This window comes from Cygnus atratus, chromosome 2 (genome assembly GCF_013377495.2).
Source record: "Cygnus atratus isolate AKBS03 ecotype Queensland, Australia chromosome 2, CAtr_DNAZoo_HiC_assembly, whole genome shotgun sequence".
In the NCBI taxonomy this organism is placed as follows: domain Eukaryota; kingdom Metazoa; phylum Chordata; class Aves; order Anseriformes; family Anatidae; genus Cygnus; species Cygnus atratus.
Genome location: NC_066363.1, coordinates 135,463,866 through 135,487,669, shown reverse-complemented (window position 1 = coordinate 135,487,669; position 23,804 = coordinate 135,463,866). Strand labels below are relative to the sequence as shown.

The window sequence follows — 23,804 nt, the reverse complement described above, 5'->3', positions numbered from 1 at the left end:
ACACCACCCACCAGACCAGGTTGCCCAAAGCCCCATCCAGCCTGGCCTTGAGCACCTCCAGGGATGGGGCATCCACAGCTTCTCTGGGCAACCTGTGCTAGTCCCTCACCAGCCTCTGAGTGAAAAATTTCTTCCCTATATTTAATCTAGATCTCCCCTCTTCTAGTTTAAAGCCATTCCCCCTTGCCCTGTCCCTACACTCCCTGACAAAGAGTCCCTCCCCAGCTTTCCTGTAGGCTCCCTTTAGGCACTGGAAGGCTGCTGTAAGGTCTGCCCGGGGCCTTCTCTTCTCCAGGCTGAACAATCCCAGATCCCTCAGCCTGGCTTCATTGGAGAATCCAACTCCCTTGGCTTCCATCCCTTCTCCACAGTAAATCCCTGTTGTTTCTTTGAACTTGTTTGATTATGCTACTTCTACTATACGTTTATACTACACATGTTTAGTACTTTTATACAGATGGAGGCTCATAGTCTGCTCTTATTTTAAGCTCATCAACAATATCACCATTTCACTGAGTGGCGTCGCTATGTTTTTTTTTTTTTATAGGTGTAAATGACAGTGAAATTTGGCTCACTGTTTCCAATTGCTGAGCTGCGTTTCAGTATGGTGTTATTTCAAGCACTTGCAGTTCCTGTAAGGTAGCTGGTGTCTACAGGGTTCTTGCGATGATACATATTTGTGCTTGTGCTTTCTCTGAGCTGCCTGATCCATTCTTCAGTGGATTCAATTTTGCAGTCAAAAATCATCCTAAAACAACCTCTTTGCATCTTATCCAAAATACATAAAAATTTTGCTGTAGACACATAAGCATGTATATATTACATCTAGAGACAGAGCAGTTTAACAATTTTAGAAATTCTTGTATCAGCCTTTGAAAATCTTATCTCATATACATGAAGGGTAGACTTCAAAGTACTCACATCTGAATGTGAGTCTGTAAATCTAACTTCAGACACATTTCTTGTAAAAAAATCTCAGACATCATTTTTCTATGTATACAGTATTTATTCATTCTCTGCTTGTGTTCCATGTGCTTATACTTGTAAGTAATAATATTTCAATATAAATGCAAGGAGAGTTGAGCAATGAACTACATATCTGATTTTCTCTTTTTTTTTTTTTTATCATCAGACAGCAATGCAGAAAAATAAAATGGTCAGTGCATACTTCCACATATGCTCTTGCTAGATGCTTAAGATGGACATAATGCATAGCTGTAACCACATCTTCACTTACAATGCTACAAGATGTTGAGCTATTTTATTTGGTGTTGTTAGGTTTTGCCCAGCCATTGTCCCACAGTGGAGTGTGGCAGTCCATTAAATCTGTGCTGCTCCCTCAGTGTCTGGCTAGCAGAAATGAAGGCAGCAAGGAGGCTGGTGAGCTTTGCAGGGGCCACTGAAGCGAAAGGAAACACATACAATCCCCTTGGTTCAATTCTCTTCCTTTCAAGAGGTTTAACTGGAGAGGCTTTTGTATTTCATAGTTCAGGATGTGACCAGTTCAACAGGTATCACACCTATTTATGGCCATAAAAAAAATGTGTTAGGTGTCTGTGTTCTGGGTAAGCATGACCACAGAACAGCCATCTGGCTTCTGCAGGATGAATTTGTAATGGATTTTTACATATTGGTGATGGTTGTCATGTGGTCCATTAAGTGCATGTTGACAGGGATTTCTGTAGCTTATTTGAATTGAAATATTTTTTTAGTGGAGGCTTTTTCTTCTATAATGTCTTATTTTGGAAGAAAGAAGTTAGGAATGGGCTTCATTGTGGTTTACAAGGTCTTGAACTATTTATGGGATTGCCTGCTGAGTCTTAAATATAACTTTCAGGCTTTGGGTGTTGGATGGGAGGTGAAATAGCAGGAGAAGCATCTTAGTGAGCTCAAAATGCTAGAATGAAAATATAAAAAGGCAATTGCTTAATTTGAATTGGAATTACAGAAATTGCAAAAATGATGCAACTGTCATTTGCTTTTACTTGATGGTTAAGGCTGATCAAAAATATGCACTATTGAAAATATTCACATAGGCAGGGTTATTTTGAGATGTTTCAGATGTGTAGGTGTTGGATCAGTACAACACAGCACCATGAAGTGAACAAAAGAGCCATACAGTGAGAAGTGGAATGTAGGTTATGTACCAGTACTCTGCTCTGATTGAGTGCTCTGATTGCAATTAATAAATTTACAGATAATATAAGGCAAGTCACTGATCTATTGTTTAGTCTCTGAAATATTTTACTTGAAGTCTTTTTCTTGTAATCGTCCCAGACACATAGATAAGGTGTGTAACATTGGAATGACTGAGTGGATTTTGCTCTGCAAAGCTGTTGTTCTAAAATAACTTCTATATTAAATAATAATATCCTCAAGAGTTTTGACTGCCTGTTAAATACAAAGGGTAGAAAAAGGCTACCTTTGCCTCAGTTTAGATTCTGTGAATGTCTTGTCTTTATTACCATGTCTGCATTGATGCTATAAGATTTGTAGCAGCAGCGGTAACCTGAATCATGACTTCTGATTTTTCATTAACAAAATAACAGTGAATTTAGAATACGTGTTTAATTGTTTAGAAATAATTTTCCTGTGGTATTTTAACCAAATACCTGTGAATACCTTTCTTGTTTGTTAGAATTGGGGTTTGAATGATCTAGGATGTAATAGGTAACAGGATGTGACACAGCTCATCACTTAATCACTTGCTCAGGTTCAGCCTAGGTGATAGTCATGGGAAGATGGTAACTGCCTGGCAGATGTTGGGTGGCATTTATGATGCAATGTTTGTGCATTCAGTTCCTAGCGGAGAAGTGTTGAAAAACATCATTATTTGTTGGCAGTCAAAACAGCGAGGAGCTGGATAATGAACTAGCATATGGAAGGAAACAGTGTCTCAGCATTAGACATGGTCCCTTCAGCTCAAGGTTATCACATACTGATGAGAGTGGCCCAGATTCACTGAAGCTGTTGCAAGACTGAATTCAGAGGGTGTGTTAAATCCTTCGGCTTTGGGCCCCTTGAGCATTGCACACATGCTGACCTGCCTCTTAGCAGTGCTAATCGTGCAGAGAAGAGCAATGAAGCTGGTGAAGGGACTGGAAAACAAGAGTATGTGGAGCGGCTGAGGGAGCTGGAGTTGTTTAGCTGGGAGAAGAGGAAGCTGAGGGGACACCTCATCCCTCTCTTCAACTGCTTTCAAGAAGGTCGCAGCAAGGAAGGTGAGAGTCTCTCTTCTCAGGTGACGAGTGACAGGACATGAGAAAGCAGTCTCAGGTTGCACCAGGGGAGGCTTAGGTTGGACATTAGGAAGAATTTCTTCATGGAGAGGGTGGTCAAGCATTGGAATGGGCTGCCCAGGGAAGTGGTGGAGTCCCCATCCCTGGAGTTATTTAAGAGACATGGACATGGCACTGAGGGACATGGTTTAGAGATGGGACTTGGCAGGTCAGGATGATGGTTGGAATTAATGATCTTGAAGGTCTTTTCCAACCTAGATGATTCTGTGATTCTAATTGACTCAACCATGATGCTGAGCTCTATGGCACTGCATCACCTAGTTTGAAAATGGCTTTTACCTAGCCATTTCAGAGCACAGGCAGAATGAATGTGCAGGTGTTTGTGTAGGCCTTGCCTGAGGGACCTTCAGTCAATGTCACTGAAGAGCTGGAAGGAGTTTTAAGTTAAGGTAGAATGTAAGTAGGAGTTTTGGAGGTATTGAGTGAAGAGGTATAAGAATAATCTCTGTAGGCTTTTATTCTAACAGGTGAAAAGTCTGAATTTGGGCTGATGTTTCATATCTGCACGTGTAAGTTAAGCCTGGGACTGCTTTCTGGCACAGAGGCCAACTGCCATCGAACGCCCTTGACCATACTGTTAAGCTCTTTATCCCTAAAACAGAGTGGCTGCATGTAGACTGCTTCCTGAAGTTGCTCCAGGCCCATATTAACTCTTGAGCCATGTGTGGGAATTGCCTGGGAGCTGCTTACCTTGGGCATGAACTGCATCAGGGACTGTGCTCGCAACTGGATAGTGCAGACCGTTCAATTCCAGTTCCTAGTGGCATTGTATAATATGCTGTACACCTGCAAACAGATAGCCAGAGGGTGCAGTTTGACATTACGAAGTGACCTTTAGCAACACCCACCTAAGGCACTTGAATCTTGCTACTTGCTCCTGTCCCCATGTCACGGTGTATACTACACCATCATTTGCGATGGCACAGCTGTTTGTGTGCTGTTTTAACCCAGCTTGAAGAAAAAGATGTGCTGGGCAGTTGAATCAATTCCCTTACCAGCTTCATCATCTGGCTGCATGCAGCTGAGCTCATACGCATTGAAGAGCAGGATGGCATGCTGCGGGGACTGAGACACGTGCCAGAACCCAGGCCAACAAGTGCCATAAGCTGGTATTGCTGTTGAACGTATTGTAAAGCCAAACTACAGCTCGAGTCAGTCTATAGAGAGTCTTTATTGCGTCTAACACGCAGATTGTACAGATTAGGAGGCAGTGTGAGAAGGATTAGCTTCCTATGTAGGCTTTCCTTGATGTCCTTGGATTCACTTTTGATTTCAGTTGGGTGATGTCTGTGGGTCAGATCTTGATGAATTACATTATGAATGACGAATACCATCATTTAAGTCCATCTATTTTGGGAGATATTTTGCACTCTCTGCAGAGAACAATGACATAGTCTTTCATATGTGTGGAAAGGCACAACCAAACCTAAATGTGTTTCTTTTTTGGCACAGCCTTTTTCATTATGGTCAAGCATAGTACAGTGTATTGTGCCTACCAAAGATTAGAAAGAAACAGAATGAAATGATTAGTGGAATTATCTCTGAAGAAATACTTTTCCAGAAAAGCTAGACTGCAGTCCTCCGTGTCTTTTCTGGAAAAGATGGGAACAGTGCAAACTAGAATGAAGTGTACAGGGAGAAACATTGAATAAATTGCAAATCAAATAGAACTGAAGGTACAATCCTTAACATACTTCATAGTGTGAAGTGTCTCAGAAAATCAGCCTGTTAAGTACAATACCAGATGGAAATGATTGGTAGAGGTACAAGAAAATCAGACTCCTGTCTGCAGCACAGGAGGCTCTGTGTATCTTGATAGGGAGCCTGGAAAACCACAGACCCTGTAGCATATATTCTGTGGAAGATTTTCTGCCCAAATGGCTTAATGGAAAAAGCAAATATGATCTGTTGTGTTTGCGGAGAGAAAACTATTAAATTCTAATGAGTAATCGTCATGAAAGGGACAGAGAGGGAAGTGCTTTTACATACTCTTCAGAGGGGGAGAATAAAATGTTTCGCTGTGAACTAAAGCAGAAAAAAAATTAGTTCATGAAGGATCGTTTTCCCCATCTTTATTCTACCCCAATGCAAAAAGAGAAGTTGAAACGCATGGTTCAGTGTTAACTTTTTTGCTTTATATAGCTACGTTTTAGGCAATTTTTAGTCTAAAGAGAAACACTTCCTACAGTCAAGAAGCCATGACTGGAAGGTTGGATTTTACTCTGGTGGAGATTTGGGACAGGTATTGAACTACTGAACTGAGCAAAGTTATTTCAGAAGCTCATCCTTTTAACCGGGAGCAAAATCCAATCTGTAAGTGTGAAGATGAAAAATGAATAACTTAGACACTGGAAGGGCTTCTGTTGCTTTAGGATTTTATTGCCTCGTGTCAAAATAGTATCAAAGAACTTTGCGCGTTGCTAACTTGGTAACAATTCTGGAAAAGTTTTGCTATAAAGGAGGCTAAACATGGGTAGAGGTTTCCTAGAGAAGTGGAATTTCCATCTCTGGAGACTTTTTGGCACATATGAAGACCCAGTTCACATGATCTAGCTTTGAGGTTAGCCTGGCTTTAGGTTACCCCCCTAACAGTGGGCTGCAGCAGGTAGCCTCCAGAGGTCCCTTCCAGCCTGAATTATTCTGACCTTCCCTCTGATTATTTGCTTCTGAAATGCATTCATAGTGTATTTACTTGAATGGTACTGGCATAATGTCATAACACAGAAAAGGTCCTCAGAGCTGCTCACTACCCTCCTTTGCCTGGGCAGATGGAAAAATAGAAAACTAAAGATGTGGCACTTGTCAGACATTGCTATGTGAGAATATCAGGGTGGGTTGTGTCAATGTCTCAAGGTATGGCTTATATCTTTACTTTGATGACCAGCTTGCTACCAGTGCTGTGAATTCATCAGCCAGAAATGCATAGGATAGGACAGGATAGGACAGGACAGGACAGGATAGGAGCCTTTGTTTCCAGTGATCACCCAAAATACAGCCATGAAAAAGTGTGTTTTATCATTGTGTGTATTGAATGTAGAGATAAGAAAAGCTATTAGATAATTAAAACTATTGGATAAGGTGACGGTGCATATGAAGTACTGATTACTGTTTTGCTCATCAGTGAATTGAAAGAGAGATGCTGAAAGAACTATTAGAATGACCAAGAAAATAAACACAATTTTAAAGTTAACTTTTGTAGCCCAGCCAAACACAAGCTAAGACAAATGTGTTGCTCTTAGTGAATGTTTTAGGAGTGAACACTAGGGAAAGACAGCAGTCCATATGCACCCAGTCTGTAACTGAATTTAAATTGTCCATAAAGAGACACAGCTGGAAAACAGACAGTGATTTGTTACCAGTAGGAGACTGAGGTTCTTGAGTGATGTCCTACCTGTAGTTTAGAGAAGAGACGAGAAAAGCTCTAGATTGCTTTCCAACTGATCATTTCCTATGATCAGTTTTGAACAAAACTGAGTGATATGGGTGCCTTCACTAACAGAATACTGGATTTCAGTAGTTCACAAAGTCCTTTCTAGTCATATGTTCCATATGGACAAAGTTTCACTGTGAAGTGGAGCAGCTTTCCAAGATATTTATAGCTAGAAAATGCATTTGGAAGGATTACCATAACTTTCTGCCTGTAGTTTTACTTGCGGAAAAATTAATACTGGGTGTTTTCACCAAAATCAAAATTTAAGGAGAACTGAAAAGATCATGTTGAATTTCACACACTTTTTTCTCCGTGTTGAAGTGAAGATGAAATTCATACTGAAAGTCTGGGATGGAAGGAGAGAGATATGAGAAAAGGGGTACATGTCTGTGGTCATGTTACATTTTGTTTTTCAGTGCTTGTGCTCTCAACGTAGTATGGTAAAACTTTCAAAGCATTTCCATAGCATCATCTCTTTTTGTTTGGTTGTTTTTGTTTGGTTGTTGTTGTTTTGTTTTGATAATCTGCTAGGTACATTTGATGTTGATGCCTTTTTTTTTATACTTTATTTTAGAGAAGGACAGTACTGAGAGAGAGACAGAGTCTATTAGTAATTACAGTATACAATTTCTTGGGGAATCCCAAGATACGTCTTTGACGAGACTTTTCTGTTATCCCTTGGCCCTAGCTGTTGTGGGATGTCCCACTGGCAGGAATAGGATGTGACTCAGGCATTCTCATCATAAAAAATGTCAATGGGAAACAAAACAAAACAAAACAAAAGGTTCATACCAAATACTTCTAGCAAATACCTCATCTCCAAGGGGACAGAAGAGAGAAGCACAAAGCATTTGTAGGTTTTTAAGGAACCCAGGAACATATTTCGTTCAGTAAGTAAATAGGAGGAGTTTGGATAGAGTTTATAGCGGGTGCCAAAGGCTATAGAATAAGGGCATGGTAATATGGGTGGTCTCCACTGCGTACATCACTGACTAAAGTGCTTTTTTTAGGTAGAGTTCTCTTTCAGAAGTAAAACCATCTATGTATGTATTGAACAGTGTATGCGAAATCAGTTGTTTCCCAAGAACAATTTTAACTTAGCTTAGCGCATTTTAAATTAAATTCATGTGGGTGTACAGCACTAAACATTGCTGAAATCTTCAGCATAAAAATGTTGCCACTGTTGAACTGGACACTATGATGGGGGACATTGAAAGAGCTTCATTCCTGGTGTATCTTGCAGTAGATGGCTATATTGGCTGAAGTGGGTTATAGTTAGGGAAATCCCTGGACCAGAAAGTGGTCAAGGTACATGTATTTACTGGGATTGTTGGTCACTAACATATCAGCTAGGGCTGCTGTGTGATGGTGGTGAGGGATGCTGGCCTCGGAAGAATGAGATAAGGCCATTGCTATACGTTTAACCTTGTAAAATCTCTACACTTTTACTACCAAAAAAGAAGGAAGACTAATCTAGGACTTGAAAGTCTTGTCCAAGGTCATACACAAAACATGTGGCAGAGAGAAGAAGAGAGATTTTGGTCCTTGTCTATTATCCTCACCAAAAAATGCATTTGTTATCTTCCTCTGGTCCCTTGTCTCACTTGTTACATACCATACTACTTGATCAATGAATCGTACCATCCATATTACTTCTCTATGGCGAGAGGAAGGTGCTTCTGAACATTATTGTAAAATGGAGTTCTGTGCTCAGCTATAGATTAGGAACAGACAACTTTATGTTAATTCCTTGACTTTTCAGTGCCTGCCTTCCTACCTGTTAGTATCTGTATCTGTATTAAAAATACAGGTAGGTGGGTACCTCAGGAATTTTCATGTGTTATTTCGGAGGGGGGGGACCAACAGAAAATAAAGCACTGCCACACCATTGTGTGAACTGTCAGCGAGTTCTTTTGCCACACTCTGTAGCCCTTTTATCATAAGAAAAAAATTACAGATTAGAAATGAACCTGAAATTAGCGTTGTATTTCTGACACTCCTTTGGATTTTGCACCAAAAGAACTACGAGGTAACTTGATGGAAATCTTCATTTTATGCACCTTTCACTCAAATGTTAGTTGCCCTAGTTTTGTTTTAATAATTTAGTGGTCCCTATTATGCATGTACAAAATCCCTTTGCTCAGTTCTTAGAACTTGGCTTAGTCAAATCCACAGGCTTTTCCCTGGATCTATGAAAAGCATATTTGTCATAAGGACTGCATTGTTACTGGAAGTGAAGTTGTGTCTCTTTTCTTCTGAGGAACTGAACTGTTCAAAAACAGGCCATAGGGAGGGTGTGTGGCTTTGTTTTGTTCTGTGTTTCCGTATCTATCTATCTATGAAACAAGACATTCACAAAAGCAATTCACTCTGAGTGTGAGACAAACCTCTAGGTTGCGAGGGACTGAAAAATGACTGAAAAAGAAATGCATTGACTGTTTTTTCACTCTGCATGCTATGTATAATAAATGTGTCCGTTTTGGTATGTTTGAAGAATCAGTCAGAGAGAGGAATGTTAATAGAGAACTGTTCTGGTAGTTTACAAATAACCTCTTTCATCTGTCTTGAGCAATGCCTGTCCTTTCCGTTGGGAGCACCCTGCCACGGGAAGCGATGGAGTCTCTGCTGCTGCTGCACATCAGGACTAACCCCCAGCAGATGCACCTCACCCAGGACCGAATTGCTGGGCTGCATGTAACAGTGCCTGGGTGAAATTCTGCGTCCTGTATCGCCCTTGAGGCCAAACTTGGTGACTTTACATGAAGAGATTTCTTCAGCAGAGAAAAAGAGAGGGGAGATGTTACTTAGGACCTTGGTGATCAGACCAATGTCAACAGTAAGAGTTTCTGAGGAAGCAGGCACAGAGGAAAGTTCATTTTCTGTTTAATTTAGAGTATTTGTGTATGCTTTTAATTCCAGAAACTGAAATTGCTTTGTGCATGGGTTTATAAATATTTAACATACATTTTTAATGAATAAGAAATTGACTTTAAGGGTCACTAGCAGATTCGGTTACTTTTTCAGGTACTTTTTAATTGTTTCTCATTATATTTGTAAATGTAATTTTAAAATATTAAAAAATAAATTAATATAGGCCAATAGAGAATCATCTCAAATAGATAACACTCATGAGCGTTTTTCACTTCTATTACACCATTACATCTCAGAGTTTTCGATGAGTACCAAAGTCTTGTGAGGGAAAAAGATTTCCCAGGGTTATACAATAATTTTGTGGCAGATTGAGGAATAAAAAGCAGTTCCCATGTTTTATCTACTCTAATAGAATAGTTTTCCAGACTCTAGGCTGTTTTCCTCAGCATTCTCTCCAGCTTTTATGTTTTCTACAAGAGGCAACATACTTAGAAGATCATCCTATGGAATTAAGTTTTGGAAAAAAATTATGCTGGGAGCAGTCCTTTCTTCTTTGAGTAAACTGCCCTCATAGATGCCTTTCACCATTTAAATTGTTTATGATGAAGTCAGGTTCAAAATAAAACTATTACTGAAACAGACTGACTTGATTCATAAAAACATCAACAGAGGGCTGATTCTGGACATAATGAAATAAAATCAAAAGGTCTCAGATAAACTCATTGCTATTGCTCTGATGGCAATGTGATTGGAAAAATATGGTGTTTTAGTTAACTGCCAAAGGTATATGCCTAAAGAGGAGGTGTAAAGCCAAGTCTAGCTATTCTTGTTTCTATATTGATGAGTGCAGTGAATGGATATGAGACATTCTCCTGTAAGGCATCAAGTCCAGTCCTGAAGTCTGGAGTAAGATGCTGTTATTTCACATGTTCTAATACACTGCACACACACATGGAGTTCTTCTTCCATGAGCCTTCACAAAGGGGAAAGAAAGATGGAATAGTAAGTCTGGAAAAGTAAAGATAAACGTAAAGGCCAGACATGCTTCATTTCTTTCTGTAGCAGCAAGCTTTAGTATCTTAATACAAACACAGATCTCATCACTGGCTGTAGCCCAGTTTGGCTTTTGAAGGTAAAATTGTGCCTTCTGATGTGCCTTGAAGACGTTATTACACCTTTAGTTCTGAGGTCCATAAGCCATTACTCTGGGTGCTCGTAAATATGCATTTCCTTTACACTACAAGTAAGCTGCTATTGCTGTCATTCACTTTTAGTTAAGACCTGTCAGGTGATGTTTCTGTTGAAGGAAAGAAGTTTAAATTATGGGTGAACTGAAGATATGTAGTTCTTAGGAGTGCTAAAATTATGAGTGAGTTGGAGAGATTATTCCTCACAGGTAATTTTAGGATCTCAAGGGGTAATGGTGATGTATACAAGAGATGTTCCCTTCTCCGCTAATTCCATTAAAAGCCTCTGATTTCTGCATTGCTGGAGTGAGACTCCAGAAACCTGCTTTTCCAACTTACATAATCACTTTCACAGTATCCTGTAACATCCACCTCTGCTAAGGCTGTCAGTGCATTGACTCCAGGAGTGACAGTGATATATAGGTCTGACAAAGCATCCTTTGCAATGTGCTTCATTGAAGTGAGAACTGCAAATGCTGACAGTATTACTGCAAACCTTTTACTTAGGCAGAATTAATAAATTATAACTTGTATTTTGGGATGGTCTTGTAATATACAGCTGGTCCAGAATGATATGACTTACTAGTAAGGAATTACTGCATCTTGGCAGACAGCATCCAATTTATTTTCAATTCTGAGAAAAGCATTATCCACTGGATAAGACAGTGGATCAGGAGTTAAGACATTCAGGATCACAGTTGTGCCATTCTTCTGGTGCCTGACCTCATGCAAGTCCCTTCACCCAGATGTCTTTAGTTCCTTCCCCCACTCTGTCCCTTTTTAGATCAAGTGTTGTCCTCGAGTGTTTTTCCTGGCTGCGAGTGTTCATAGGGTGTCTCTCTCAGGTCGTGCAGCTTCTCCTCTCCTAGGTGAAATCCATGAATCTCATACTTGGACTAAATCTCTCCATTTAGTCCTTTACACACAAGTTCTAGCTCCAATTCAGGTATGATTTAGTTCAGAGTCGGGAAGGTTTTCTTCAGCAAGTTGCGACCACCGGTGATGAATTACCAGCACATCAATCTGAAGCAAAGAATGTTTTTAGTCTTGGTGGCAAAGAGACAGGCTAATGTTAAAAAAAATGTTTTCATCAAGCAGGCGTTAGAAGGAAGTCAGCCTAGCCTCTCTTTAGCTGCATTGTCTCCAAGTCTCTGCACCTGACTCATAATGTGACTTTATCAAAGTTCTTTGTTTGCTGCAAGTCTTTTTTGATTTTCCTAAAATCAGATATAGGATTTAATGACAGCTTATGTATTAATACTGGTCAGTATTATATATACTTGTATATATAATATGTCAATATAATGTCAAGTATATATATACTTGACAGGCTGCAATCGGTACTCTTGGAGACATCAGGTAGCAAGGGGTTAACTGTAGCAGAGGGGGAGAGAAGCTCTGCTGACCTGAAGCACCACCGACCCTTTATCCAGAAGGTTTAATATTACAGTGCGTGGTGATACCGTGGTGCTTATTCAGCAACCACTGTCGTGAGTGATTCAGTGATGTTGTCTGGCACCAGCATGATATACACCAGAGTAATTGGGAATAAATTTCGCATTACCAGTATTGAAAATGTTTTTTTAGGCAGTGGTTGCTTTGGTCCATTCATATGCTCAGAGGTTAAACTTATTGCCAGAGACATTGTCTGGAAGAGTTTCTTTCTGGTTCAGAGTGTTGAACGGGTTTTCTTCAGTGGGGAAAGAGGAGAGGGGGTATTGGTTTTCTTCGGATCGTGGTCTTAGAGTCATTTGCATGTGTGTTGTTTTTTTTTTTTGAGAAAAAAAAATCGCTGGCAGGGGATCTTTAACTTCTCCTGTGACCTCAATCACTCATATTCTGTGTAAGGTCAAAAAAATGTAACTTTACCTAAGAAAGTTGGAGAAATTTCTGTGTCTGTAGTTTTGGGGGTGAGAAGAACAGGGAAGATGTTTTGTGGAGCATCTGTTACACAGACATGTTTTATTGTGGGCAGCTGAATGGGGTGACCTGGTTGTCAGTCTCCACATTTTCCTTTATCCTCTTGAAATACTCTCAGTGGAGAACTGTTCGTAGTCATTTTCTGCCCTCCTGCATAAGGACGGGCTCACTCTTACTGGAGCTAACCTCTAGTAATTATACAGCCAACATCACAATAACAATCAAACAGATGGGACATATAATATTCATAAATGATCGAATGCAGCTCCCTCATCTTTCACACCCTTCAGGACAGGGACACACGGTGTCTTATAAGAGTCTACAGCACAACCAGGAGGTAAGTAGCAGCCAATGTGATTTGTCAATCCAATCTGATTTTCTTCTGTGACAGAGTAGCAAATCTTAAGGATGGAGAAAAGGAAGAGGTGCCATATGCCTCGACTTTATCAAGGCGTTTTGACAGCGTATTCTGATAAAAAAACAGAGACGTGTGAATATGGAGCTAGTCTAAGATAGGTACCAAATTGTTATGAAAACTCTACTTGGTGGTTATTAATGGTTTAGTGTCTGTTTGTAAAAGTGTAATGAGGGGTCCGTAGAGATCTGTTCTGGACCCAGTATTTTAATTGTAAATGGGATGATGAATTTAGTTTGCAAATTCAGTATGGGAGAAAGTAAAGAGGTAGGAGTAAAAGATTACCTTATGAAAAAAAGCAGATAATAAATCAACTGTTCTCCAAGTTTATGATGGATATAACAAAAAGTAATGTTCTAAGAGTTCAGTAAGGAAGATCTAAGTTAGATATTGAACATGAGGAAAACTTCCATGATAAAGTTTGTGAAGAACTAGGGGAAAACTAGTGAGACTGTGCAGTCTCCCTTTTTAAGGACTGTTAAGAACTATGTAGACAAACATCCATCGATAATTACTTAAGTAAACTTCATCTTCCTCTGGGGTGAGGACACAAACAAGGTAACTTCTAAGATCCCTTCCAGACCTGTCTTCTGTGATTCTGTAGTTCCCGTGTTTGTGTTGAACATGGTTGTTGGAAGGTCTTCCAGATGCTGTGTCAGTGATGATGACGATGACACTCCCTTTCTCTTGCCTTTGCTACATAGCTTCTATTTGGTAGATCTCCTCCTGTTCAGCTTTTTTACCTATTAGGTGAGGTTATGAGTGTACCATAAAACAAAATATATTAAGGAAAGACTGAGGCTGCAAAGACAGAGATTGCGAAGAATGAAGGAGCACTCGCAGACCTTGCATGGTTCTGGAAGGATCGTGCTGCATGCTGTGTCTGTCTTCCTAGAAAACTTTGACCATAAGTCTGTAACTCTGTTTCCATTTGTTACAGGGTATATCACATTTTCCTCTATTTGCAGCCAGCAAAGTTAATAAAATCGGTGTAAGCCAAGTTGGAGCTGGGCTCAGCCTATCTCAAAAAAGCAGAAAGATTCTTTGTGTGCTATATGGCCCTTACCACACATTGTGCTGCCTTTTTCACACCTCTGATTGTCAAAGAAACCATACGATAGTTTCCATTCTCTCCCCAAAATCTAATCAAATGTTTGATAAAAGCATGCTTGTACTCATGTTAATGTTGGTACTTCGCTCCTAAGCAGTCACATTTTTGTTTTGCTTTCCTCAGTTTCAGAATTTATACTAAAACATGGTTGTGTATATGAAAGTGCAAATGCTGGTAGTTGTTCCATAGCAAAGTAATAAAAATGTGCTCAAAACTACATATGCACATTAATGCATGTATATATTATGTAAGTGGAGAAGAAAAGAAGCGAAACACTCACCCAGTGACCTGTTTTGAATTAATTATGTTAATTTATTTTTAATAAAGGTATTTAACGTTTTCATAGTTGTCTGAGTGAAAAATGTTAGAGAGATTGTTGGAGACGTTAATTGGAGAGCTGTCATCATGTGTGTTCAAGATACTCCTTGCTACATGGAGCTATTACTTTTTAATGGCTGTCAGCACACACCTGTTGGGCTTAAGCAAAAAATTTAAAAAGATTATTTAATTTTGGAATGTATGAAAAAATGCCCATCAAACTCTGTCTAGTAAATATCAATATTTTTACTGCTGTTCTTCATAACCTTTGTTATGGTTAATTAATTGAAAATATTCTGCAGGTGTTGAAAATAATGAAATTTCATGACTGAATTAACTGATTTAAAGTATTGATTTTTTTTTGTTATTGATAACCAGCTTTTTGAAATGTTTTTCTTAAATTTTTATGTATATTTTTGAAAGGTTCCTTAAAAAAGTATTCGAATTAGCACCTTTCTATACTTCTTAATTGCCTGTTATAGTCAACCTATCCCTAGTTGAGATTTTAAATGTAAAGCATTTCATTAATGCTGCTTTTCATGGCAACTCAGAGGAAATTCTGAGGGATTTTCTAAGGGATTTTGTTTCCAGTCAGAATATTATATTTAACAAATATTACCAGACTTGCGTTTTGGAATTGGAGAAAGACAGCAATAATTAAATGGGTATATTTTGATATATTTAAGGATGCTTTATATTTTGATTTTATTTTATTTTATTATTTTAATCTTGCAGACAGCATACAAGGAACTTATTCATTTTAATGCATCCTTCTTGTTGGCTTAGAGCTGAAATATAGTTGCTTGAAAATTAATTTACCCCTCATGAATGACTGGTTGGATTATCTTTGTAGCATTAAATGTCAACCCTGAGCTCAGAGCACATTGTGTCTACGGTAAAAAGTTGTCCCTGAGCACTTAATGTTGTGTTAAATGATGATGTGTCCTTTGCAAATGTATTATTAGTGTCAAGCTGTTCTGTCTCTCAAGATTGAAAAATGGTCAGTGATTTGAGCTGCCATTAAACCTGAATAAAAAAGAGAGTCTGTGGGGGGTTTTCATGCTTTTTCTGAGTACACACATATTCTTGAGTATGTGTAAGACATAACAAAGTGTTTCTGTTAACCTGAGACTCGAAAAACTCTGTAATCACAGCAATTAAAAACAAGAAAACCTCTTTCCTGTTTCTCTGGAAAAGAGTGGTACTTGAATAGTCTGTGTGACATTGAGACCACAAAAAACTATAGTAAATACTTGAGGGCTTGGTCCTGTTTTCATGCGTATGAACTAGAGTTCTGGCACCAATTCTCGAAGGTAGATTATAACACCCTAAATACAGTTACTGATAAGTGATTTGCTGTCTGATTTTAACTGAGGTTAGGCCAGAATTTTCTTTGGAATTTTGTTTTTCTGAGGTTCCCAGACCAATAATTATTTCCAAATTTAAAGTTGTAGAGTTATAGATGATGCATGCGTATTTAAGACATAGATGTCAGTTATGATTAGAGTTTCACAGAGTTTCACTGGATTCAAATTCTATTACTCATTGAATGCACAGTGGCTAGTTTAAGATCTCCGAAAAAGGTTTAAGCCTATACTTCTGTACACACATCTTAGTGATAGTTGTGCATTGATACCTCTGTGGATCTGGATGATTTTACAAAGCACTTGAGAAAACACTTCTTTCCCCATACCGGACACCTAACTTGCTGGCATTAATAAAGGCACTTAAAAACTCTGCTACTGAGACGGTCCATTTGCAGGAGTTTCAGGGCATATAGAAAAAAAATAAACTTTATTCCATCACATTAAAAAATAAACTACTGTGAAATTATGGAACTGTTGAAAGTACAAACTGACTTGAATGTTTGAGTCAGTTAACTTGCTGTATTTGCAGCCTATTGAATTCACAGAATCATAGAACAGTTTGGGTTGGAAGATCATCTAATTCCAACACCCCTGCCAAGGGCAGGGACACCTCCCACTAGACCAGGCTGCCCAAAGCCCCATCCAACCTGGCCATATCGAGCTGCTTGTCAACCACCACCCCCAGGTCCTTCTCCTCAACCTGTTCTCCACCCAGCCTGTATTTGTGCTTGGGATTGCCCCCGACCAGTTGCAGGACCTTGTGCTTGGTCTTGTTGAACTTCATGAGGTTCGCACAGACCCACCTCTCAGGTCTGTCCAGGTTCCTCAGGATGGCAGCCCTTTCCCTCCAGCGCCACACAGCTTGGTGTCATCAGCAAACTTCCTGAGGGTGCACTCAATTTCACTGTCTGTGTCACCAACAAAGATATTAGATAGTGCCAGTCCCAATAGCAACCTCTGAGGAACACCACTCGTTACTGATCTGTACCTGGACATCGAGCCATTGACTGAAACTCTTTGAGTGTGACCATACAGCCAATCCCTTACCCACCAAGTGGTCCATCTATCAAACCCATGTCTCTCCAGTTTAGAGACAAGGTTATCATGGGGGACAGTGTCAAATGCTTTGCACAAGTCCAGGGAGATGATGTCAGATGCTCTTCCCCTATCCACCCATGCTGTAGCCCTGTTGTAGAAGGCCACCATATTTGTCAGGCACGATCTGACCTTAGTAAAACCATGTTGGCAATTCCTTTGGTGCACATCAGTTACATTACTGATTCACAGAATTTCACAGAATGGTTGAGGTTGGAAGGGACCTCTGGACATCATCTAGTCCAACCCCCTGCACAAGCAGGGCCAGTTAGTGCTGATTGCCCAGGACCATGGCAAGGTGACTTTTGAAGATCTCCAAGCAAAAAGACTCTGCAAATTTTCTGGGCAACCTGTGCCAGTGCTCCGTCACTCCTTCATTCCGTCAAGAAGTGCTTCCTGACATCGAGATGGAGCCTCCTGTGTTCCGGTTTGTGCCTGTTGCCTCTAGTCCTGCCACTGGGAACCACTGTAAAAAGCCTGACTGCCCTCATTGCACCCTCCCTTCAGGTATTTATAGACAGTGATGACACTCACCCTGAGCCTCCTCTTCTCCAGGCTGAGCAGTCCCGGCTCTCTAGGCTTTTCCTTGTAGGAGAGCTGCTCCAGGCCCTTCATCATCTTTGTGGCCCTTTGTTACTTTGTTACCCCTGTTACAGTGGGGAAATCGAGGGGCTGCTCAAAGGCAGACTGTGGAAAACCTAAAAAGTCCAGAGGATCATTTTCTTCTGTCCTTGTTCAGTAGGATTTCACAGGAGGGTTCCTGGAACCTTCACTAATTCAAACCAATAATAATAATACTAATAATGACATTGATTTCAGCTTAACTAGGTGTACTGTTTCACACTTCCAGTTTGACAGTAAAGCTTACCCCAGTCTATCTCTAGTTTCTAATTATCTATATATACATTTTAGTCTGGGTGTCAGCATCAGTTACATTAATGTATTTTAATTAAACTACTACCAGTAGCTAAAATTTACACAGTAGCTGTAGTTTTGTTACGCTTTAAACAATACTTTAGCATATGAAATGTATTGCTACGATGTGGAAAAAAATCTTACTAGTGTTTTGATTATGACTATAATACCAGCACAGAAAGATTCAGGACAGCAGTTTGTTGGTTGCTACAAATTATACTGAAAGTGTTGAAAGGAATTTTAAATCTGTAATGTTGATTAGCAAATTTTACTGTCTGTCAGGTTTTTTGGCATGCTGTAAATAACTCATCTTCAAATAATTCGTCTGAGTAATTAAATTTAGATTGCACATTTCTCATTTCAAATATTTTGACTCTTATCTATTTGCTTTTCCATTGTGGCTTAATTGGTGTGGTCTATATAAACGGACAATAAATTTATATACCTTTGTTATAAAGATCAGTCAGTGAATAGAACTTGGTATTCATCCCAGACAGAATTATGATTGAATGTATTTGCAAGATTAAAGCACTGAATTTACTTTTTTCTAATTAAAGGCAATTAAAGATTTGCAGACACAAATAAAAGACAATGAATTGAGGAATAAGTGTAGGAGCAAGTCCATTTGCAGGTGAAAAGAAGTGCCTTTGAAGCAGAACCAGCTGTATTTTCATTGAAAGAATAACAGTTTAGGAAGCTTTTCTGCATGTGCTCGCTTGATAGCATAATGTACTCATAAGCAGCTTACGCAGTACAGTATTCAGAAAATAGCAGTGCATTAATTTTTAAAGTAGCAAATGCAGGCAAAGAGCAGTGCTGCCACATGATGATAATGAAGGTGGGTATGGTAAAGTCTACTGAGAGAAAAGAAAGCAGAGAGCTCCTGAAATGTGAACATTTATAAAACAATAACTAGATATTCATATGATAATAAGCTTGGACAGCAGTATCAACAAAGGCCAAAGATGCAGTCCTGTTTCTGCTTAAGCCTGATGAATTGAAAAGCAGAGAGGCAGTCTTTAGTCAGTTATTCAATTCCAGTAATAAGCTATTGTTGGAATGAAAGAGTAAACATCTAGAAGGATCAGGAATCTATTTTTTTTTAAGAAGTTATTGTATAGGCTCAGGTTGTATGGTAAATGGCAGCATCTTTAATCAAAATCTTAGGTGTAGTCCATTTTCTTAAAATATTGCACTCAGCACGTTGCATTCTCAGTTACACGTGTTACAGAGTTTGTTATCTATGCAAAAATACAGTTATGCATAGTACCTCATAATGTCACAGTGTTTCTGCAGAGTAAAAAAAAAAAATATCACTCAGGACTTAATGAACTTATCTAGCTCATATGTGTTATTTAGTCTAAGTTTTGCATTAATTGTGGTGCCATTGGATATTTAGTTAAAGAGAATACTGAATATACCAGAATACACCAATGCTGAATATACCAGATAGGGTCATCTCTAATCTGTTATTAAAATTATTGAATAGGAGCTATTTGGGATCTTGTTCTCTAGTGTGAATAGAGAAAAATCACAACATTTCTTGTGAAATCCATAGCATTTTAATCCTAATTACATGAGGAGAAACAACTTTATGCTGCATATTTTATGAATACCTAACATTTGCTCTGAGGGAAACACTTTGGCATTTTTCACAATACAGCTGTGTTTAGTAGCTGAAAAACTCTCCCCATCTTTCACTGTTATCTTTACGCTTTTCTAATTCTACAGCTAATAGAAGAGTCTTCATTTCCACTCCTGGAAAGTTTCAAAGCATGATTGCTAAATGGGCACAACTCTGTTCAGCTACTACTGAGGTCCTTTTGCCACCCAAGGAGCAGTAAAACAATATGGGCAGACAAGGACAGGATAAAGGGGTGGGATGAAGGGTGAGTACTGGAGAGCTTCTGAAGACAACTTCAAGCACTGAAATGGAAAGGTGGATGGTCTTTGCAGCTGCTCTTGGGAGGGACTGGCAAGGCGCAAGAGAAGCAGGGAGGAGATGGCTGTAGTCAGTAAGAAAAATTTCTTTATCATGGACTAGTTCTTTGGCCTTAAAAATTGAAAGAAAGTGATGGATGGACTTCAGAAAAGTTGTAAAGACAGAAGTGGTGAGTTTGTAAAAAAAAAAAAAATTGTTAAAAAAAAACAAAACAAGGAAAGTCAGCACTGGAGTTTGAGAGAAGAAATGAAGAACTGATAATAATGATAATGTGAAGAAGTAAAAGAGGAAAGTATTTTGCTTAGGTAATACAGAAAGTAAGATTTGGTCTGGAAATTTTCCAATTCTATGTTTTTGGCTTCTTTTCTGGCCTTCCTATGTTCCCTCAGGAAAACTCTCTGTCTTGAATAGACATCGGGTAAAGCAGACAAATGAGGCTTTGTCTGATAAGTCCATCTTAACTGGCTTTGACGGTCACTTCCTGGGAAGAAGAAACAGCTTTAGCTGATGACTCTGACAGATAAATGTACAAGAAAGCTTGCAGGATGAGGTAGATAAAACTAGAAGAAATTGGGAGTGTGAATGTACGTGTTCCAACTGGTTGAAATTGCAGACTCGAAAGAACATAGGGAGCTATTATTATTTATTTCTGCTTGTTTTCCAGGTGGTAGTGATCAGTGTTCACGTGATAGGGGCTTTGCATTTCATAGTTCTTTATAGTCCTGTAGTGCAGATGTCTGTCCCAAGGCCTCAGAAAGTTCAGATGTTTTAAGAGTCTTTTAGTACAATAGCTAAATCTGGTTTTCATTACAAAGGACTTCACAGATGCCCTTTTTAAACTTTTGCACTTCGTGGACTCAGACTGTTTCCCTACCATATATATCTTTTTCCTTTGGCTTTCACATTTAGCAAGGAGAGTGGTAAATTCATGACAGGTGCATAGATTTGGAGAACTACCAGCTCTAGAGTCATTATTAAAATAGCCTATTTGTTATATAGGGGGGTTTAGTTGTTCATATCAGATTTAATATAAATCTGGACATATTCTCTGGATAAGCTGAATCTAGTCTTAGCCATACCCACAGTACTGGAATAAACAGTACCAGAACGCTTGACACTGAGGGAAGGAACACCAATAATCTTTCCCTTTTCTAGGAATAGACTGTGTAATATTTACGCTTGCTCTAGTCACCTTCACAGTTGGTCCTTGGAGAGGAGGAGGGAGAATGGGCAATGTGAGGAAGAGGAGGTGGGGATCAGCATCTGACTTTTTTTCTCATTCCTAATGGGCCTTACAAAGCTTTCTAGTTTTTGTTACCTAACTCCATGGCATCACAGGAAGGGAAACCTCCGTCTGTCCTGCTTTATTTACCCCAGATGGGAGAACAGCAAATCTGAATTATGAGAACTGAAATTGAACCTAGTCCTTGTCAGTTTTATACTTCTAAACGAAAGTATTTGTTGTGCTTAAAACATATCAGATGGATAAATTTCTATAGTTTGTTCATGAGTAAGTAAGAACAGCTGCATCACTCTATTGAAAGTTGGCTACAAACAAACAAACAAAAAAAAATTCAAGACTGGGGTATACCTATGCCAAATTTCACCCTGGAGTGAATTTTTATGAGTTATAAACTCCTGCCATTTATAATGGAAATTCTGACAGCTCTTTAACTGTTTCATTGCAAAAGTACGACTGCAGTACTTTAGGAAGAAGAAACACATTGTCCTTCAGGCTGGTTTCATCTCATGACTTAGCCATTTGGGTTGTTCCTGCAATTCTTTCCGTAACTGTTCAGAATATTACAGCACTCCGCTCTCTGTTGCATCCTGTTTTTAAATAGCATTGACTTCTGAAGAATAATGCTGCAGTCATCCTGTCCTGTAAATATGATATTTTGACTGGATGAATATGTTGGAACATCAGTCATAAGTAGTCATTTTGTCATCTTCACGCCATCCTCTAAGAAGATTCCTTGGATATATGCTTTTTTCACTTGGTTTTGGTTATTTTTCCATTTGTCACTGGGTATTTTCTAAGTTATTTCAGTTCTTTTATGAATAATACCTGACCAGCGGATAATACAGAGACCTTCACAATATATAATCCCCAGGGCTAAGGAGAGATTATACCATGAGAGCAAATTCATAATGCGAGTTCAGCATCCACAATATTCTACACAGAGAAGAGCTCTGCATTGAGTATGAGCAGAGAGATGAAACAGAAAAGGTGGACAAAGGTAGAAGTGTGTTTCCATGAATTCAGGGTATTGCTGGAGAAGATCTTTCTTTTCCAATTCATGTTTCAGAATTTCTCCACTGTGCTGTAATATCCCAATTTTGAAGATGACAATGAAATGAGAAGATTGCACTATTGATTGTGAACATAAGGCCCCATCTGGCAGATTAAATGGGAGTGTTGCATGCACAAAACTACTGAGCACTCTTTTAGAGGAAAGGTTAAGTTATCTGAATGTAACAACGATGAAACCTAAATGTAAAACTAGTGGTAAAGAAAATAATGAAAGATTTCTGCTTTAAGCATTGCAGCTCAGCTTTGTAAATAGGGAAAAAGGACAAAATGCATGTACGCATGGGGCAGGTGGGGGGTGGAAGAAAGGACTTTTTTGAAAAGACAAAGCGGTTTCACTGAGATTCTACCCCTCTGAGCATTTTCTTTGAGTATTCTTTTCCTTCTCCTCCTTTTCTGACTGTATCAGTACCTTGACTTCTGTGGACTTAAAGAGGCTATGGTTAATAGTATACAGTACAACAGTAGTAGGGCCTTTAAGCAGGAAAAATATACCTGAGAGATATCAAGTATTTTATGCTTTATTATTAAGTTGAGATAAAAGATTTATGACATTTCTAAGTACTTTCATGTCTTCCTCTGAACTCGGTTCATGTAGACTCACAGTAATGAAACACTTGGCTGCACTATTTAGTGGCTGCAAGAGGTAGTCCCCATATTTTTTTTAAAAGTCCATCTAAGACACTTCTAGAGGATTCTGTGTAACGTGTTTCTATAAACGGATGGTGTGAAGCAGTGGTTTTATTAATGCTTACGTGGACTGACCTGCATGTCTCCGAGTTCTGCTACTCATGAATTATGTTCCCGTTCAGAATGATGAAACATTTACACTCACCAGAATGTCACGTATTACACATTTATAAGTGCATTAGAGATGACTAACCAACAAAAATAATAATGAAAATTTTGTTTTGATTGAAAAGTGGGGGAAAAAAACATCATCCGTCTTTAATCTACTTATTTGCTGTCTGATGCGTACAGAACAATTTAGTACAAAACATTGTACTAGTGGGTGGCTGTCAGTATGTGTATTTGGATGTCTCTCCGGAGTAATAAGTTCTGCACTGATTTATCAACTCTTGCTTGTTGCTATCATCACCTGTGCTGAGGACCGTTGTTGCACTGGTTGGGCCCCTGGCTTATAAAGCAGCTTCTGGTTAAAGTGCTGAACTGGGGGATGTTTTCAAAACGTTAGATCTGTCTTTCAAACTGAAATAATTGCTGACATTCTTTATCTTTTTTTTTTTTTTTCATCATTTTCAATAAATGTGTTTTTCTGCTCTAGGAAAACAAGATTATAAGAAAACCAGGCCTATGTTAAGAGCAACAAGATTAAAAGCAGAGGCCAAGAAAACTGCACTAGGCGTGAAGGTAGAGTTCTCTTTGATAGCTTATCCCACCTTTGTGTATTTCTTGTTTCTTCTCCCCATAGATGTACTGCGTGAATATTGATTTCTGAGAGATATTGTTTATGACACTTCAAAATCTAAGTGGAATGCCAGAATCTAAAATATTTATGATGGATTGCTTTTACTTAACCCTAAGATAACTAGAATAGATGAAACACTAAAGGATTTTAAGTAGTCCATGTTCTTGTTATGATGCATACTTTAATGTCAATAA

The 23,804-nt window shown here is 38.9% G+C and overlaps 1 protein-coding gene across 3 annotated transcripts in view; it reads left to right on the top strand.

Annotated features, from left to right (window-relative positions):
- TRIQK (triple QxxK/R motif containing) overlaps positions 1-23,804 on the top strand; it is a 65,706-nt gene that overhangs the window by 24,874 nt on the left and 17,028 nt on the right. For all 3 annotated transcript variants that reach the window (XM_035546330.2, XM_050709002.1, XM_035546332.2), the window contains exon 3: positions 23,467-23,552. In XM_035546330.2, the coding sequence (XP_035402223.1) occupies positions 23,467-23,552 (86 nt within the window). The remainder of the gene's footprint in view (positions 1-23,466; positions 23,553-23,804) is intronic.